General features: G+C 35.3%; 2 protein-coding genes across 6 annotated transcripts; both read left to right on the top strand.

Moving 5' to 3' along the window:
• The first annotated feature begins 4,991 nt into the window (after positions 1-4,991).
• Positions 4,992-11,024, top strand: LOC107878718 (G-type lectin S-receptor-like serine/threonine-protein kinase At4g27290). Of its 3 annotated transcripts, XM_047415614.1 has the most exons (9): positions 4,993-5,147; positions 5,281-6,160; positions 6,284-6,600; positions 7,360-7,476; positions 7,582-7,706; positions 7,777-7,987; positions 8,077-8,314; positions 8,395-8,545; positions 8,645-11,024. In XM_047415614.1, exons 2-9 carry the CDS (start codon positions 5,685-5,687, stop codon positions 8,945-8,947), a joined length of 1,938 nt encoding a protein of 645 aa, XP_047271570.1. In that variant the 5' UTR covers positions 4,993-5,147; positions 5,281-5,684; the 3' UTR covers positions 8,948-11,024. The 3 variants fall into 3 exon arrangements, with proteins under 3 accessions (XP_047271569.1, XP_047271570.1, XP_016581298.1); XM_047415613.1 differs by having other exon boundaries at positions 4,992-6,160; positions 8,062-8,314; XM_016725812.2 differs by having other exon boundaries at positions 4,993-6,160.
• Positions 11,025-14,283: 3,259 nt separating this feature from the next.
• LOC107878717 (G-type lectin S-receptor-like serine/threonine-protein kinase At4g27290) lies at positions 14,284-18,036 on the top strand. 3 transcript variants are annotated; one of them, XM_047415610.1, is made up of 8 exons: positions 14,285-15,376; positions 15,552-15,868; positions 16,305-16,421; positions 16,498-16,622; positions 16,693-16,903; positions 16,978-17,230; positions 17,314-17,464; positions 17,558-18,036. In XM_047415610.1, the coding sequence occupies exons 1-8, from the start codon at positions 14,427-14,429 to the stop codon at positions 17,858-17,860; spliced, it is 2,427 nt and encodes an 808-aa protein (XP_047271566.1). In that variant the 5' UTR covers positions 14,285-14,426; the 3' UTR covers positions 17,861-18,036. The 3 variants fall into 3 exon arrangements, with proteins under 3 accessions (XP_047271568.1, XP_047271566.1, XP_047271567.1); XM_047415611.1 differs by having other exon boundaries at positions 14,286-15,376; positions 16,993-17,230; XM_047415612.1 differs by lacking the exon at positions 16,305-16,421 and having other exon boundaries at positions 14,284-15,376.
• Positions 18,037-19,577: the final 1,541 nt, after the last annotated feature.

Raw genomic sequence — 19,577 nt, 5'->3', positions numbered from 1 at the left:
TGCGCATTAAAGAAGATAACAATGTCATAGAAAGAAGGCCAAAAGGAAACTTTGTAATAAGTGGAGAAAATATTGTAAAAGATGACCACAATAACTCCAAAAAGTGGAAGAAAGTTGGACAAGAAAGCAATCAACCTAAGAAGAAATTCTAGGAAAAATGCTTTAACTGTGGCAAGATTGGCCATAAGTCAACAGATTGTCGTGCCCCAAAGAAAGGCAAAAAGAAGGACCAAGCAAATATGGTTGAATCCAAGAAAAAAGTAGACGATCTATGTGCCATGCTATCTGAATGCAACTTGGTGGGAAATCCTCAAGAGTAGTGGATGGATTTTGGTTCCACCCACCACATTTGCGCAAATAAGGAATTGTTTGTTGTTTTTGCTCTGACTCAAGGTGAAGAGAAGATATATATGGCCAACTCCACAACCGCAAAGGTTGAAGGAACAGGAAAAGTCTGCCTGAAAATGACATCAGACAAGTGTTGACTTTGAAAAATATTTTGCATGTACCAGAGTTATAGAAGAACTTGATTTCTATATCACTTCTAGACAAAAATAGATTCAAATGTGTATTTATTTCTGGAAAAATTGTACTTAGTAAAGGAGAAGTGTACGTAGGAAAGGACTACGTCACTGAGGGCCTATTCAAAATGAATGTAATGAATTTTGAAATCAATAAAAGTTCAGTTTCTTTTTACTTGCTTGAGTCTAATGATTTGTGGCATGAACGATTAGGACATGTCAATTATAAAACATTGTGAAAACTAATTAACTTAGAAATTTTGCCAAACTCTGAGTGCAATAGATTAAAATGTCAAACGTGTGTGGAATCAAAGTATGCTATGTATCCGTATAAGTCCGTTGAAAGGAATTCCAATCCCTTAGACTTAATACACACTGACATTTGTGATATGAAGTCAACACCATCTCGTAGTGGAAAAAGTATTTTATAACTTTTATTGACGATTGTACTAGATATTGTTATATTTATTTGCTAAACAGTAAGGATGAAGCAACAGATATGTTTAGGCAATATAAAACAGAAGTTGAAAATCAGTTAGAGAAAAAAGATCAAAACTATAAGAAGTGATAGGGGCGGAGAATATGAATCTTCTTTCGCGGAAATATGTGTAGAGAATGGAATTGTCCATCAAACTACGGCCTTGTATTCACCTTAATCTAATGAAATTGCGGAAAGAAAAAATCAAACCTTGAAGGAAATGATGAATGCCTTACTTATAAGTTCAGGTTTACCGTAAAACTTGTGGGGAAAAGCTATTCTTACAGCTAACTGAATACTCAATAGAGTGCATCAATTCCATATGAAAAATGAAAAGGAAAAAAACCCAATTTGAAATATTTTAGAGTGTGGGGGTGTCTAGCGAAGGTCCAAGTTCCTATTCCTAAAAGGGTAAAGATAAGACCTAAGATGGTGGACTGCATGTTCATAGGATATGTTGAAAGTAGTAAAACATGTCAGTTTTTGGTTCATAAATCTGAACATTCGGATATCAATGAAAATACAAAAATTGAATCAGATAATGTTGAATTCTTTGAACACAGTTATCCGTATAAAACTAGACATGAACAGTCTAGTGGGGGGTCTAAATGACCTTGAGATGAACCAGGTGAGGATGTACATAATGATGAGAATATAAGACGTAGTATACGTCAAAGAATGTCAACTTTATTTGAATCAGATTTTGTAATATTTCTCTTAGAAAATGAGCCTTAACCACTTAAGAAGCAATGCATCTTCAGATTCATCCTTTTGGAAAAAGATAGTCAATAGTGAGATTGATTCAATATTAAGCAACCATATGTGGGAATTGGTTGATCTTCCTCTAGAAAATAAACCTTTAGATTCTAAATGAATCCTCAAAAGAAAAATGAAGACGGATGGTACTATTGACAAATACAAGGCAAGACTTGTAGTAAAAGGCTTCAAACAAAAAGAAGGCCTTGATTATTTTGATACATACTCGTCAATAATAAGGATAACATCAATTCGGATGCTAATTGCCTTGGGGTGATATATGATCTTGAAATCTATCAAATGGATGTGAAAACAACATTCCTAAATGGAGAATTGGAGGATGAAATTTACATGGAATAGCCTAAGGGTTTTATGGTACCAGAAAAAGAAAATAAGGTGTGTAAACTTATTAAGTCACTTTATGCGACTAAATATAGTGGCATGCAAAGTTTGACCAAACCGTGTTGGCAAATAGGTTCAAGATAAATGAATGTGATAAATGTGTTTACATTAAAGGCACTCCAAATCACCAAGTCATTATTTGTTTGTACATGGATGATATGTTGATCATCAGTAGAGACATTTTTGACATAAATGCTACGAAACGAATGCTCGAGAGCAAGTTTGATATAAAGGACCTTGAAGTTGCGGATGTGATCTTAGGAATAAGAATTCATAGAACTCCACAAGGGCTGGCATTGTCACAGTCTCATTACATCGAAAAAGTACTTGACAAATTCAAGTATCTGGAATTTAGTATTGCAAAGACTCCATTGGACGTGAGCTTTGCACTTCAAAAGAATGAAGGTGAAAGTGACTCACAGTTGGAGCATGTAAGAGTGGTGGGATGTTTAATGTATATAATATATTATACACGACCAGACATTGCATGTGCTATTAGTAAGTTGAGTTGGTACACGAGTAATCCCAGTAAAACACATTGGATGGCAATGAAAAGAGTTTTGGGGTATCTTAAATACACTCAAGATTATGCTTTGCATTATGATAAATATCTCACGGTACTTGAAGAATATAGTGATGCAAATTGGATCATTGGATCGAACGAAGTAAAATCCACGATGGATATGTATTTACTATCGGTGGAGGAGCGGTCTCTTAGAAATCATTCAAACAGACATGTATTTCTCTCTCTATAATGGAATCTGAGTTTATCGTATTGGATAAAGCCGGTGAAGAAGCAGAATGGCTCCGAAATTTCTTGGAAGATATTCCTTGTTGGCCCAAACTATTGGCACCAGTATGTATACACTGTGATAGTCAAGCGGCAATAGGTAGAGCAGGGAGTATCATGTACCACGATAAATCTCGTCACGTAAGACGGGGACATAATACAGTTAAAGAACTTCTCGCTAGTGAAATTATCATTGTTGACTATGTGAAGTCAAAGTATAAAGCGTCAGATCCACTTATAAAAGGCTTGTCTAGAGAAGGGGTTGGGAGGACATCCAAGGAAATGGGTTTACGGCCTAGGATAAGTCAGCATGGCGATAACTCAACCTAGCAGACTAGAGATCCCAAGAGCTAGGTTCAAGGAGATCAAACAAAGTTGTGTCTGACAGGTTCAACATTTTCAATATATCCAACTCATTCTCATGATGTAGACAATGTTTAGTAAACAATGATAAGACTTACGGAGTGAAGTCTTTTAATGATTATCTAAATTTGATAGATTTGACCAAATAGTTTAATCTATAGGATTGAACGCTTAGAAATCACCTATGTGATGGCGAAGTAGAAGCCGCTTTAAGGAGAATGTTAGTAAAGGCCTATTCTCTAACCTCTCATGAGACTGGTACGTGTTCATAGCTGAAACTAACAAAACCATGAGAACCATAAATGTTAAAAAGTTGGTTGTGTGGCATGTGTTATCTAGGTGTGCATTAAAGCTCGACGGTTCAAAGATATCAAATCTACCGATTGACCGAGTGCATCCGATGCATGTTCACTATGGAAAGTTCAAAGGGAAACTCACTTATCCAGATGCAATCAGTCTTTGCTTGATGATCACATACTTGTCCGTAAATTCTTACGAAGAGTAGTCATTCCCCATTCATGTGGAGGATTGTTGGGTTCAATTGGTATGAATGAAAAATGAAAAGTTGTTTGGAAGGGACACAACTCTTCGAGCAAAAGACATACTATTTCGAGAAAAGATATGACTGTTTGGATGGTTGTGGCTGTTCAGAAAAGACACACTCTTTTGAATGGACAGACATGACTGTTCAGAAAGGATACACCTTTCCGGTGAACCGTTGCTACCTTTTGGATGGGGCACTTAATGGCTATATAAACCTACATTTTTCCACTGGTTTAGTATGAATTTTTCTGCACTTGAAAACATTTCTTGTCTTCTAAAATACTCCGTGTGATCATCTAATTGTTGAGTGAGTTTGAAGAGAATCCGATCGTTTGAGGTACCACTACAGTCGGATCGTTAAACCATCTTATCCTGGGAGGAAAATTCCGCAACCTCGGGTACTTGAGGGGAATTATTTCCTTAAGGACACTCCGTGAATTCGAAGGACTTGGCTTTTTCTGCTTCTTCTAATTTTCTTTAAAATACTGAAAACACACTTCTTTGAAAGGTCGTTTTTTATCTTGTGTTGAAGGTGTTGGAAATTTCATAAGTATTCTTGATTTATTCTTGAACTTATGTTGAAGTTGTTTTACCAAAATAGAGATTTTTGTGTACCTGAAAACAACACTTTTAATATCGGAAATAGTGTTGCATAAAATGAACCATAATTTGGTGATCAAGAACTTGCATGACTTTTTGCAACTGAGGATGTTTCTGTATTATTAGAGGATTAGCCGTCAATAATTGACCAAATTATATTTCTATTATTAAAGCAAGTGGGTTTACTGTAACTTTGTCGAGGAGCAAGGCTAATTGTTTCTAATCATTAAAGGTGATAATCTTTTTGAGAACTTAAAAGAAAAACAAAAAAACGTCACGTTTCAATGCGTTCGCCTTATTTTGATTTGACTTAGAGAGTTTTAAAAATAATAAAGAAACTTTTCAATCTTATAACTTAAATTAAACAAATGTCAAATGTGTCAAAATGATTTTTAATCTTATAATCTTAAATATGCTACGTGGAAAGTTCTAATAAGAAAGTACTCAAACAAATTAAAATGAATCGAATTTTTATCTCATCTTTAGTTACGTGTGAATGTCTTAACTTAAAATACGTATTGAACTCTTTAGGGAACATGTTAGTCAGCCTATTATTCATAAGAGGAATAGTGCACATGACTTCTTGATTCTAAACTGGTAGGTAGAAAAGTTAACTTTGTCAATCAAAGGTACTGATATTCTTTTTTGTGTCAACTATGTTGAGGCTCCAAGGCTTGAACTTTGTCAATCAAAGGTACTGATATTCTTTTTTGTGTCAACTATGTTGAGGCTCCAAGGCTTGAACTTTGTCAATCAAAAATCCAGGCTATTTTTTTTAATCATTTGCTCCCAATTTCTCTTTATGTTACTAACTTCTGCAGCATTAGACACAATCACTACAGATAAATCCATTAGAGATGGTGACACAATTGTTTCAGCTGGAGGGGTTTATGAACTTGGATTTTTCAGCCCTGGAAATTCCAAGAATCGCTACGTTGGCATATGGTACAAGAAGATAGCACCTAGAACTGTTGTTTGGGTTGCAAATAGAGATATTCCACTGAATGACACTTCAGGAGTGTTAACACTTAAACCCAATGGGATTCTTGTACTTGTTGATGGTTCCAATGTCTCAATTTGGTCATCAAACTCATCAAGATCCTTAAAGAATCCAAAAGCGCGGCTCCTGGATTCAGCGAACCTTGTTATCAGTGATGGAAATGACAGAGACCAGGGAATTAATTTCGCGTGGCAGAGTTTTGATTATCTAGGAGATACTTTATTACCTGGCATGAAGATAGGAAAAGACTTGGTCACAGGCCTGGATCGGTATGTAACATCATGGAAGAGCACGGATGATCCTGCTCCTGGTGAATATGTAGACCTTGTTGATTCACATGGATACCCGCAAATGTTATTGTTCCGAAATTCATCTATAGTATTTAGCTCAGGGCCATGGAATGGTCTTGCATTTACTAGTAGTCCTAGTAATAAACCGACTTTATACTACACTTTCGAGTATGTCATCAATCAACAGGAAATTTTCTACAAATACGAGCTTAAGAATGACTCGATGCCCACCAGGGTGGTGCTCAAACCGGATGGCGTGATAGAACAGCTAATATGGATTGAGAAGAGTCACAGCTGGCTTCTCTACTTGACAGCACAACTTGATAATTGTGATCGTTTTGCTTTATGTGGTCCGTATGCAATTTGCAATATCAATAACTCCCCTCCATGTGACTGCCTGCGAGGTTTCGAGCCTAGGTGCTGTTACAATCTGTGATTATCACATAATTAGTTATGTTTTTACATGCCCCTCCCTTTCAATCATGATTATTTTTTCTTGGGTCAAGCACGTATGATTTTATTTTATTTTATTCCTCAAAGGTATCCTCAAGACTCCACAGCAGACTGGTCTACTGGTTGTGTAAGGAGAACTACTTTGGAATGTAACCAAGATGGTTTTCTTGAGTTTTCGGGCATCAAAATACCGGATTCTAGAAACTCTTGGTATAACGAGACCATGAACCTTGAAGACTGCAAGAAAATGTGCTTAGCTGATTGCAATTGTACAGCCTACTCAGATCTTGATGTTAGAAATGGCGGAAGTGGATGTTTACTATGGTTTGGTGAGCTCATAGATATAAGAGAGTTCAGCCAAAATGATCAAAACCTCTACGTGCGAGTAGCTGCTTCAGAATTAGGTAATGACCCTACTCGGCATAAATGCACAACTCGTTAGAATTGAAGGAACTCTACTATCGTATTTGCTTACTTGATGGACATTAAAGCTGATTAAGGTGCTTTAGTAGTTGGTAATATGTCAATTTCATTGTAAAAGATAAGAATGCTAACCATCTACAATATTTTAGTAGATGGTTGCACATCAATATTTTCCCCTTTAGAAGCTATATAAATAGGAGCTGATAATCTAGTACAAACTTGTCCTACAAATAGTGTGATGATCACCCATACCCTCATTTTCTGTAGTACTGGACTGAAAGTAGCTCGCTGCAAAGAGCATTTAAATAATTTTAAATCCTATTCTACGACTATATGGATACCAGGACGTAATTGGTTAGTACAGTGACGACATAGTAGGATTGTCAAGGGATGAAGGCATGCGGACACTTCATCCCCTTTAAAGGTGTAAAAATATGCTAGATCTCATGGCAGATAAAGTCTGTTGACAGCGTGTGGTAGTCATGCACACGTTAATCCTTTAGCAGCGCAGCTTGTGATCAGTGCCACTGCACCTTAATATGGATCATCTTTCAAAGAAGATGTTCCAATTAACAGTGCAGCTTGTAATCACTTAAACATTGTCTACTTTTTCAGTAATCTTGCAGATTGAAAGCCCTGGTTAGCAAGTTATCGGTTATTAAGTCTGCAGAATTCAATACTGATATGGCTAACTCATATGTGTGAAGACTAATTATGGTCTAATTTTTTAACATATTCAGACAAGACGCGAAGGAGGAAGAGGTTAGCCCTAATTGTTGTTATGTCAGCAGTGGTAGCAACATTTATCCTCAGCTTTTTAGCTTGGTTTTCCATCAAAAGAAGGAAAAGAAGAAGAGGTAAATATACTTGAGGTTCAGGAAAGTTCTATCTGACTAACATTGTTCGCCTTTACCAAATTCTCATTGATTTCATGTTTGTGGCGGACGAATGTATATTGACAGGTTCAGAAATCCAAAATGACGACATAGAGCTTCCATTGTTTGATTTAGTTACTGTTACAAGTGCCACTGAGAACTTCTCTTCTGCTAATGTGATTGGGGAGGGTGGCTTTGGACCGGTTTACAAGGTAAATCAACTTTGATCCTTAATGTGTAGCTAGAAGTGGCTTTTTGTTGACCCTGGATAGAAAATTGCAGGGTATCCTACCAAGTGGGCAAGAGATAGCAGTAAAGAGGCTATCGAAGTATTCTGGACAAGGCATTCAAGAGTTAAAAAATGAAATTGTTCTCATTTCCAAGCTGCAACATAGGAACCTTGTCAAGCTATTGGGTTGCTGCCTTGAAGGAGAAGAAAGGATGTTAATCTACGAGTTTATGCCCAATGCTAGCTTGGACTATTTCATTTTCGGTCTGCTTCTCATGATACATTAACTAAATACTACTTGATAGGTCTTCGATTTCTCTGCATCACTCAATGATTAGTTCTACATTGTGCAGATCCAAGCAGAAAAGCGCCACTTGCATGGAAGAACCGATTTGAAATTACTATGGGAATTTCTCGAGGTCTTCTTTACCTTCACCAGGATTCAAGATTAAGAATTATTCACAGAGATCTCAAGACCAACAACATTTTATTAGATAGTGACATGAATGCCAAAATTTCTGACTTCGGCCTTGCCAAAGTTTTTGGTGCAGACCAAGTTGAAGGAAAAACTAAGAGAGTAATAGGGACATAGTAAGTTCTAAAAATCTTGACCATAGATTTTCCTTTATATTCAATAAGTACATGAGCATAAATTCATTGAGTTGATGCAGTGGATATATGTCTCCGGAGTATGCTGTTGATGGGAAATATTCAGTAAAATCAGATGTATTCAGTATCGGCGTAATCATTCTTGAAATAGTTAGTGGCAAAAGGAACAGGAAATTTCGTCATTTGGATCATCATCACAATCTATTGGGACATGTAAGCACATATATATGGCACAAAACTTTGTTGCCTTATTTCATTCTTAGCTTTCTTCTGTGACTACATTCGTCTAAACGTGTTCTGTTTGTAATTCAGGCATGGTTACTTTGGACGGAAGGAAAAGCGTTGGAGCTGATGGATGAATGTTTGAAAGAACCATTTTCAGAATCTCAAGTGTTGAGATGCATCCAGGTTGGTTTGTTGTGTGTCCAAAAACTCCCAGAGGATAGGCCAACAATGGCATCAGTAGTTTTCTGGTTAGGCAATGAAGGTCTATTTCTTCCTCAACCAAAGCAACCTGGTTTTTTTATAGAGAGGAATTCAATGGAATCAACAGAGTCAACTGACAAAGTATGTGTAAGTAACAGCGCGTCGATAACAGTTCTAGAGCCAAGATAGACATAATCTCCCAATTAATTGAAATGGATTCACTTTGTATTGATTGATTAATTGAAATGGATTCACTGTGTACAGTTAGTTTAATGCCAATGTTCTTATCAAGAGTTCAAGTAAGAAAATCATATTCGCAGCATGTTAAAACTTGTCTTATTGTTTTAACTTACTATAATATTATAAGGTGACTTCACAATGTGAAAGGAAAAAAGTATGAAATGAGTGTGTCAATATCATGAACGCTGAAATTGGAGGAAGTATCCTTTTTCCATTACTCCATTTTCCATATCCAAAGTATAACCTTTTTTTTTATTTTCCACCCGGTGCCCGATATCCATATTGGATCCCGATTAACCTGCATTTGTGTCGGGAAATCTCACTATGGGGGAATACAGTGTTTTCCGCTAAAGGCGACTCCATACCAAGTCTCAAACACGAGACCTCTGATTGAGGACGGAGAATTACTTATCACTCCATCACAATTTCTGGTGAAAAGTATAATAAGTCCTATTCTTTTTCATTGTGTCACTTTAATTAAAAAAAAAATGGTCCAAATATTATTTGTGTCACGATCCGAACCGGAGCCCTGGCCGTGACGAGTATTTCGAACCATAAAGGCCCAAAACACCCCTATCTATCGGGTAATCATGCACATGACTTATCTGACAAAAGAAAAGCGGAAGATACACAATATAACGGAAACATGGTTAAGAATCATATGAAAACAGTAATGGGGAATAATGTCCCACAATTCTCAATCAACATCTCAAAAACGTCTGCGAAATCTTTACTACATGACTGAAGCAAATAACTATCTGAAAACTGGGACAAGGCCCCCAGTAGACCCAAAACTACTAAATGATAAATGAACTGACAGACATCAGGCCTTCCGAAATATAGAAGGCTCACCACTTGATTCTGCAAATCTGTCGGAAGAGATCTACTGGTTATCTGGACCCCTAGACTGTGCCTCCGAACCTGGAAGGGAAGGGGGTCAATACAAAAGTACGGTACACAGAGAAATCAAAACAAAATACAATATTTTTACAAAATATAGGTGAGAGCCAGTATAAAGTAGTTTCGTATCAAATCATTCGAAAACACATGGACATAATGTAATAGTTTTCAACAACAATGTAATGCAGCTGAGCTAGGTGGAATACCCTACATATAACATTTACACCAACTGTCAAACCTCAGTTGCCGCCGAGATTAGGGTATAAGTGAGGGGAAGACACACAAGATCACACAGCAGGGTGTCTCGACCCAATAAAGTATGGTAGTGCACAAGATCACAAAGCAGGGCTCCTAACCATAGTCCCAATTTGGGAATGACATAAAGTCAGGTACACAAGATCACTTAGCCTGGTTCCAAATTCCCATGTCGGCAAACACGATTTCTAACGATGAGCCCTTACACTCAAACGCCTTCTTCGGGCATCTACCTATCTCGTATAAAAATAATGCATTCAACTCCATTTAATTCAACCACATATCTTATTCTGTAGGGTATATCGACTTGCAAGCCATCAATATCACATCATTACTTCATGCAACCATTATATTCATCATATTTCAACATAATAATCCTTTCCTTGCAAGTCAAAAATCATATCCACTTTCAAAATAGTTCATGTCATGCTTGTCAAGATGATTTCTAACAATTCACATCATATGAAAATTCAAAACAATTTCATATCAAGAGAGGGGTTTCATATAATTCATGCTCTCAAGTTAACATCTTTTGAATCACAAGCATATGCATATATAATATATCAAATCACTTCGGAAATAGGCTTAAAGACCAAATTAATATTATAAAGATGCTTAAAACATGTTTATATTCATAATTTCAAAACGCCCATTTTTAAAACATGAATATTTTTAAGCCCATGAGATTTTTAAGATAACCCCACGTATCTCTATATGCGAAAATAACAGATGCTTCTTGAAGCTTACCATCTGGGGATTCCAAATCTCCAGTTTGTTTCGAATTCCCATGGTTGAATCTTGAGTTACTAGAGATAATTGGATTGGAATTATAGAAAGGAAACCCTAATTCTTGCAATGGAAGAGAGAAAAAGCGAGATTTTTCCCTTTACTAGGACATATATAGAGGGTAGGAATGGGTAGAAAAGACCAAAATACCCTTGCGTGAAATTCTGAAACTGGAGCCCTATTTTGGGCCCCAGTGCGACGCGGAGCTTGGAAAAATGCCAATTATTGAGACCTGGAAGTTTGCCGCGAAGTGGGACTATTGCGGAGGCTTGCTGGAAATTGACGAGTGCCATTTTGACCTCTGGCGCGACGCGCCATGCACTGAAATGGCATTCGTCTTACAGCTGAAACTTAAAATAGCCATAACTCCTTACCCGGTTATCAGATTTCGACAAATCTTATATCGTTGAAAAACTTATTCAATTATCTACAATTTGGTATATAGTAGTCCACCCAGTTCATCATATACAATGAGTTATGGTTAGTTGAAGTTGACCCAAGTTTCGATGCTTACTCAAACTCGAACGATTGGAAATCTTTCAACTCGTCCTTGAGTTAGGGGACTTCTATGATCTTAATTCATGCTCAAATAGATTTCCGCACTACATAATTGATCAACACACTAACTTTACATTGGATTTATGACTTTTGTAACCTTTATGAGAAGAAATAACGGTTTAAGTTCTAGCCCAAAAATGCGGGTGTTACAATTTGTCACTTCATAAAAGGACACAAGTGTTTCTGTTTCAATTCCGGCCTGAATGCTCTCCCATCATTAATTACTTTTTTAAGGAAAAGATAAAGGGTTTATTTAACTGACAATTGACATACTAAAAGACCAGAAAGAATATTAGTAGAATGTTAGACAAATTTGCTTCTTTCCAAAATTACTTCTTTACAAAAAAAAAAAAAAAACACTTAAAATAAAAGTCACTCTCCAAATAAGCAAATTTTAAAAAGCTGAACAAACAGGCTATAAACTTAGCATGTTTAGATAACAAAATGCGATAATTTTAGTCATTATTAAGTTTAAAAAATTCGAAAATCACTTCGAATTGTAATTTTAATCATGAACTTAGTAAATTTCATTCATGGTCACTTAACTTTGTATCTATTACGCAAAAGTTATTTTTCTTTCATTCATTTCATCCATGATTACTTAACTTTGTATCTATTACGAGTCACTTTTCTTTCATTCATTTCATCTATGGTCATTTAACTTTATTCCGATTATTACAAAAGTCATTGTGGCCGAATTTTACAATAATTTTACCAAAAAAATGATGTGGCAACCTTAATTAGTTCTTAATTTTAATTTAAGTGAATATATAATATATTACTCATATCTTGACCTTTTTTATATGTGCACAACCTAATTTTCCTTATGGATTATTTAATGAAAGAATACTAATTTCTTAATAGATTAGATTACCTAATGAAGACTATTTACATAAAAAAAAATTAGTTGATATTTTTATTAAACATTTCATAATATTGCATTCATCTGCCAAAAAGGTGCATAAAAAAAGAGTGATAAACAAGATAAATTCTTCAAAACACATAAAATAGAAATACATGTATGATATTATTTAAAAAAAAAATTAATTCTTGGAAGATAAATCAACATGCTAAAGATAGTTTTAAAATAAAATCATTTTAATTATGTCATTGAATAAGTATTGTAGAAATTTATACAAATAATGTTACATTAACGTATAGTTTGGTAATAAAAGTTATAAAATATAAGTACTTTAATAGATAAAGAAATTATAGCATATCTAATTTTTATATTTATCAATTAAATTAATTAAATAATATGTAATTTATCAAAAATTGAATATTATAATAAAAAATTTTAAGAAAATTAATCGATTAGTCAAACAATTTAAAATACAAAGACAAACTCAATAAATAAAATAGTTTATCATATTATTATGATATACCGGATGCAAAGACACAAGTGGTAAGAAAAAGAATGTATGAAAAAAAAATATTTTTATCAACTACATGTCACAATTTTAAAGCGAGAAAAATAATTTTATCAACTACATGCCATAATATTAGAGGAAAAAAATAATTTACCAACACATGCCTCAACTTTAGAGGATTTTAAGAATATATAAGTATAATTTTATTCATAAAAATATCAACTAAATTTTTTTTATGAAAATAGTCTTCATTGGGTAATCTAATCTATTAAGAAATTGATATTCTTTCATTAAATAATCCATAAGAAAATTGGGTTGTGCATATATAAAAAGGGTCAAGATATGAGTAATATATTATATATTCACTTAAATTAAAATTAAGAACTAATTAAGGTTGCCACATCATTTTTTCGATAAAATTATTGTAAAATCCGGTCATAGTGACTTTTGTGATGGTCAGAGTAAAGTTAAATGACCATGGATGAAATGAATGAAAGAAAAATGACTTTTGCGTAATAGATACAAAGTTAAGTAACCAGGGATGAAATTTACCTGGCTATTTGAATTCTCACTTTATTGATGAAACATAATTTACATCCAAATCTCAATTTTTTTTTTTTAAAATAAAATAAAATAATTCATCATTAGTCAAAAGCGAACATCTTTGAAAGATCTTAGCCACCTCTAAGCCTCTCAACAGAAAAGTTGAAGGAATTATTACTCAATTAATCAGTAAACTTAAGAGATTGGCTTATATAAAAAGAATTCACTTAAAGTAAATTTGGTTAGTTTCCAAATTAATTAAACAAAGAAGCCGTGAATAGACTGTCAATAATAAGGGGCTGTTTGGTTCAAGCAATTTGGGGTTATCCCAATATAAAATTTGACATTAAATTAGTTCATTATTTTACTATGAGTATTAAATTTTGGAATTATCTATCCCATATAAAAGGTGAGACTATGTATCTGAATTATAACCCACGCCACAGACTCCAGATGTGGCCTAGCAGTCAATGAAATTGGTCGGTAATCATCAGGTTTCAAGTTCAAATTCTAGAATAAGCAAAAAAAAATGTACTAGGTGGCTTCTTCCGGTCTATCCTAAGTCTTGATAGCAGGGGCGGACCCACGTGCATTTTTGGGGTGCTCGAACATCCACTAAACTCGATATAGAAGAGGTATAATTATATAAAAAACAGTGGAAAATGGTAAAATTTATAAAAAAGCACCTAGACAACAAAAGCATGATTGGGTGCTTTGGCTTTAAGGTTAACTTCTACAGTTGCATCGTTTAGTAAAGTTTTTTTTTAAAGCACCCACAGCCTAAATAAAGGTACCTTATAGAATAACTAATCGAAGTGACCCCAAACTGATCCTATTAGTTTAATAAAATTAAAATGACTTTGAACATTTTCATATTCTTTGTAAGAGGAATATTGAGCATGACTTTTTTATTCTAAAGTGGTGGGCAGGAAAATTAAACTTTGTCGATCAAAGATACTATTGCTATTAATTGTTGTATCAGCTACATTGTCCATCAAATACATGAGTCAGAATCCATGGAAGGCCTATTTTTATTATTCATTTGCTCCCAATTTCACTTCATGTTGCTAACTTCTGCAGCATTAGACACAATCACTACAGATAAATCCATTAGAGATGGTGACACAATTGTTTCAGCTGGTGGGATTTATGAACTTGGATTTTTCAGTCCTCGAAATTCCAAGAATCGTTACGTTGGCATATGGTACAAGAAGATAGCACCTAGAACTGTTGTGTGGGTTGCAAATAGAGAGATTCCACTGAATGGCACTTCAGGAGTGTTAACACTTAAACCCAATGGGATTCTTGCACTTGTTGATGGTTCCAATGTCTCAATTTGGTCATCAAACTCATCAAGATCCTTAAAGAATCCAAAAGCGCGGCTCCTGGATTCAGGGAACCTTGTTGTTAGTGATGGAAATGATAAAGGCCTGGAAATTAATTTCGTGTGGCAGAGTTTTGATTATCCAGGGAATACTATATTACCTGGCATGAAGATAGGAAAAAATTTTGTCAAAGGCATGGATTCTTACATAACGTCATGGAAGAGCGCGGATGATCCTACTCCCGGTGAATATGTAGACCGTGTTGATACACATGGATACCCGCAAATGGTTGTGTGCAAAAATTCATCTGTAGTTTTTAGCTCAGGCCCCTGGAATGGTATTGCATTTAGTGGTAGTCCTAATAATAAACTAAATACATATTACAGTTTTGAGTATGTTATTAATCAGCAGGAAATTTACTATAAATACAAGCTTAAGAATGAGTCCATACCCACCAGGGTGGTGATCAATCCGTCTGGTGTGCTAGAACACCTAACATGGATCAAGCGAAGTCAGATCTGGTTTCTCTACTTGACAGCACAATTTGATAATTGTGATCGTTTTGCTTTATGTGGACCTTATTCAAGTTGCAACATCAATAACTCCCCTCCGTGTGACTGTCTGAAAGGCTTCGAGCCTAGGTACTGTATTTGTTAAACTATATGATCATCTCATGTTAAGCTATCAGAGAGAGCACACTTTTGAATTTCGTTGACTTAGTTATGTTTTCACATGCCCCTCATGTGCGTTCTTGATTCTTCTTCTTGGGCTAAGCACATGTAATTTTTTAATTTTTTCTTAATTATGTCTTCACAGGAATCCTCAAGATTCTGCAGCAGACTGGTCTAGTGGTTGTGTAAGGAGAACTTCTTTGGATTGTACGCACGATGGTTTTCTAGAATTTACGGGTATTAAGTTGCCGAATTCTAGAAACTCCTGGTATAATGAGGACATGAATCTTGAAGATTGCGGGAAAATGTGCTTAGCTAATTGCAATTGTACAGCCTACTCAGATCTTGATATTAGAAATGGCGGGAGTGGATGCTTACTATGGTTTGGCGAGCTCATAGATATAAGAGCGTTCAGCCAAAATGAGCAAAACCTGTATGTGAGAGTAGCTGCTTCAGAATTAGGTAATGACTCTACTCTGCACCATTTTCTCATTTTGTTACACAATATAAATGCACAACTCTTTAAAGTTGATTAGATCAGTTTCCTTCAAGGATATTAGGAAAGCTACCTCTCGGCTTCTGATACATAAACTTTACAGATAATAATATGCTAGACCTCATGGAAGAGTCATACGAAGTTTGTCCTTTAATAGTTACTGGTTATCACTGGTAAATTTCCCTCTACCGGGTGGGGTGTGGAAAGAGCTATAAGTAAGTTGACTTCTCGACTAGCTCAACCCCCGAGTAGGAATAGATTCTATGAGACGTGATCCAGTTAAGATAGCGGGCAAGTCTGCAGGGCTTCATAACAAAATATGAAATAATACACTCAGTGCAATCCATTACTGATATGGCCAACTTATATGTGAACTGAAGACTGATTATTGAACATATTCAGACAAGAAGCGGAGGAGAAAACGGTCAGCTCTGGTTGCTGTTATTTCAGCAGTGATAGCAACATTTATCCTCGGTTTTTTAGCTTGGGTTTACTTCCAAAGAAGGAAAAGAAGAAGAGGTACTCTTGTCTGTCTGACATTGTTTGCCTTTACCAAATCCTCATTGAATCATGTTTGTGGAATGTATATTGACAGGTACAAAAGTTGAAAATGAGGACATGGAGCTTCCATTGTTTGATTTAGTTACTGTTACTAGTGCCACTGAGAACTTCTCTTCTGCTAATGTGATTGGGGAGGGTGGCTTTGGACCGGTTTACAAGGTAAATCAACTTTGATCCTTAATGTGTAGCTAGAAGTGGCTTTTTGTTGACCCTGGATAGAAAATTGCAGGGTATCCTACCAAGTGGGCAAGGGATAGCAGTAAAGAGGCTATCGAAGTATTCTGGACAAGGCATTCAAGAGTTAAAAAATGAAATTGTTCTCATTTCCAAGCTGCAACATAGGAACCTTGTCAAGCTATTGGGTTGCTGCCTTGAAGGAGAAGAAAGGATGTTAATCTATGAGTTTATGCCCAACACTAGCTTGGACCATTTCATTTTCGGTCTGCTTCTCATGATACGTTAACTAAATACTACTTGATAGGTCTTCGATTTCTCTGCATCACTCAATGATTAGTTCTACATTGTGCAGATCCAAGCAGAAGAGCTTCACTTTCATGGAAGAACCGTTTTGAAATTGCTATAGGAATATCTCGAGGTCTTCTTTACCTTCACCAGGATTCAAGATTAAGAATTATTCACAGAGATCTCAAGACCAGCAACATTTTATTAGATAGTGACATGAATGCCAAAATTTCTGACTTCGGCCTAGCCAAAATATTTGGTGGAGACCAAGTAGAAGGAAAAACTAAGAGAGTAATAGGGACATAGTAAGTTTCTGCATATCTTTAAATTATAATATCTTTATCATATTAGATCAGTACATGAGCATAGCTTTATTGAATTGATGTAGTGGATATATGTCCCCTGAGTATGCTGTTGACGGGAAATATTCAGTAAAATCAGATGTATTCAGTATCGGCGTGATCATTCTTGAAATAGTTAGTGGCAGAAAGAACAGGAAATTTCATCATTTGGAACATCATCACAATCTTTTGGGACATGTAAGCACATATATATCGCACAAATTTTCTATCCCTTTATTTCTCTTTTTATTGTGATTGCAACTGTATAAATGTGTTCCATTTGTAATTTAGGCATGGCTACTTTGGACTGAAGGAAAGGCATTGGAACTGATAGACGAATGTATCAAAGAATCCTTTTCAGAATCTCAAGTGTTGAGATGCATCCAGGTCGGTTTGTTGTGTGTCCAAAAACTCCCGGAGGATAGGCCAACAATGGCATCAGTAGTTTTCTGGTTAGGCAATGGAGGTCTGGTTCTTCCTCAACCAAAGAAACCTGGTTTTTTTATAGAGAGGAATACAACGGAATCAGAAGAGTCAACTGCCGAAGGATATGTAAGTAACAGCATGTCGATAACAGTTCTAGAGCCAAGATAGACATAAAATCCCAATTGGAAAATTTGAAATGTAGTCACTTTGTCTTGTTTTTCAACAGTACTAGTGTATATATGACAGTATGAAGCGAACTAAGGAGGATAGTCGAGTATTTCTGTTTTTCATTGACATGTATTCTTTCTGTACTATAATGGACATAATGAATTGGCCTATTCTGAGTAACAAACAACCTTCTAAATAACTTGTGAAACAGGACCTATTCCAGTCCCGTTTCTGTTTTTGCACACAAATATGTTGCTATCTATGATATCTTCAATGCATGTTTACGAGCCATGACATCTCACCGGCGTTCTTGTTTCAGGTCTCTGAATGAGCTTAGTCAGCTAGAAATATGTCATTTAATTGATCCCCTACAAATTGTCACCCAGTGACAGAAACATGGTTTCTATGCTTGATGCAAATGAAAGTTATATTGTTCCTGGTGCAGTAGTCCTAACTAAATCACCTGATAAAGCTAAATCCACACTATCATTTTATCGAAACATGAATATATCAGGACACAAATCAACTTTACTAGTAGGAACAGCTCTAGTTACTCTCCCACTCCACGTTATTAGAAAGATTGCGTTCATCAATGTGTTAGATTCTGCATGTACTACGCAGAGTGGGCATGCTAGCAGCCTAGCATAAAAATCCTGCCTCTGCCACTTGCCATCAACTCTTAAAAAACTGATGAAATCGCACATAACTCATAAAAAAGTCCAACTGACACTCGATAAATTCTGAAGAAATGCACATTACAAATCTATCCTAATCGTAATTTTGATTTCATACATACATATAACAAATGAATAAGAAATTTAAGTCACTTTTGCATATATACTCAAGTTTGTATGTGAAGAAATTATTATGGCAACAGTGCACGCTTTAAAACTTTGACACTGAAAGAGAGAGAAAGGAAGCTGCATTGAAATTTCCTTTTGTCAAGGAAAATGATGAAAGTAAAATTCACAAATTAAACCAAAAAACTGTTTCCCCCATAGGAAGCAACAAAAATGATGTTTCATTTTTCTGTCCCTTCAATTTTTTAACCTTTAACTTTGTCTAACGATACTTATAATGTTGTTTTGTCTTGTGGTTTTAAGGAAACACCCAGGAATATTCATGTACTTTGCCTGTTTTCACTGTGTATACAGTTAGCCAAAATACTTGGATCTTAATTTATGTCTTTTTGCAATCTTACAAATAAGTGTTGGATAACATTTTGCCTATCAAGCAAAAGATAACATAAGGGTTAAATGCAAGTAAACGACAGTATAGGGTCACAGGCACTAATAATCTTGTCAATGAGTTAAAAGCTCAATTCAAGTTTTGATGATTGACAAATATTATAGAAAAAATCGAATATTTAGAAGGTCTCAAAACTTGTAATGTTTATGCGATTGACAAACAACTATAGAGGTATCAGGTCCTTAGCATGTATATACACTGTTTATACATGATTAAAACTATCTTTCTTACGTATATAGAGTCAGGAGCGGAGCCACCTTATGACTAGGGGGTTCAAACCCTTCGACAGGAAATTATACTATTTATACATAGTTAAAATTATCTTTTATGTATAATATAGTTGATGTTGAATCCCCTTCGGCTAGTTTGGTGCACTTACTTTTTTTATTTTGAATCCCCTTAGTGAAAATTCTAGCTCCACCACTGTATACAGCAAATGTTGGATCCCTTTAATTTTTTCTTGTGTTTA

This window comes from Capsicum annuum, chromosome 7 (assembly GCF_002878395.1).
Source record: "Capsicum annuum cultivar UCD-10X-F1 chromosome 7, UCD10Xv1.1, whole genome shotgun sequence".
In the NCBI taxonomy this organism is placed as follows: Eukaryota; Viridiplantae; Streptophyta; class Magnoliopsida; order Solanales; family Solanaceae; genus Capsicum; species Capsicum annuum.
Note: the sequence above shows the minus strand (reverse complement) of the source record. Positions and strands in the feature narration are given on the sequence as shown.

Bases quoted from the DNA above. Each gene is read 5' to 3' on its own strand.
- LOC107878718 (XM_047415613.1), top strand. From the start codon at position 5,175: ATGTTGAGGCTCCAAGGCTTGAACTTTGTCAATCAAAAATCCAGGCTA. The intron at 7,707-7,776 runs GTAAATCAACTT...AGAAAATTGCAG, and splicing joins GCTTTGGACCGGTTTACAAG to GGTATCCTACCAAGTGGGCA. The intron at 7,988-8,061 runs GTCTGCTTCTCA...CTCAATGATTAG, and splicing joins CTTGGACTATTTCATTTTCG to TTCTACATTGTGCAGATCCA.
- LOC107878717 (XM_047415610.1), top strand. From the start codon at position 14,427: ATGGAAGGCCTATTTTTATTATTCATTTGCTCCCAATTTCACTTCATG. The intron at 16,623-16,692 runs GTAAATCAACTT...AGAAAATTGCAG, and splicing joins GCTTTGGACCGGTTTACAAG to GGTATCCTACCAAGTGGGCA. The intron at 16,904-16,977 runs GTCTGCTTCTCA...CTCAATGATTAG, and splicing joins CTTGGACCATTTCATTTTCG to TTCTACATTGTGCAGATCCA.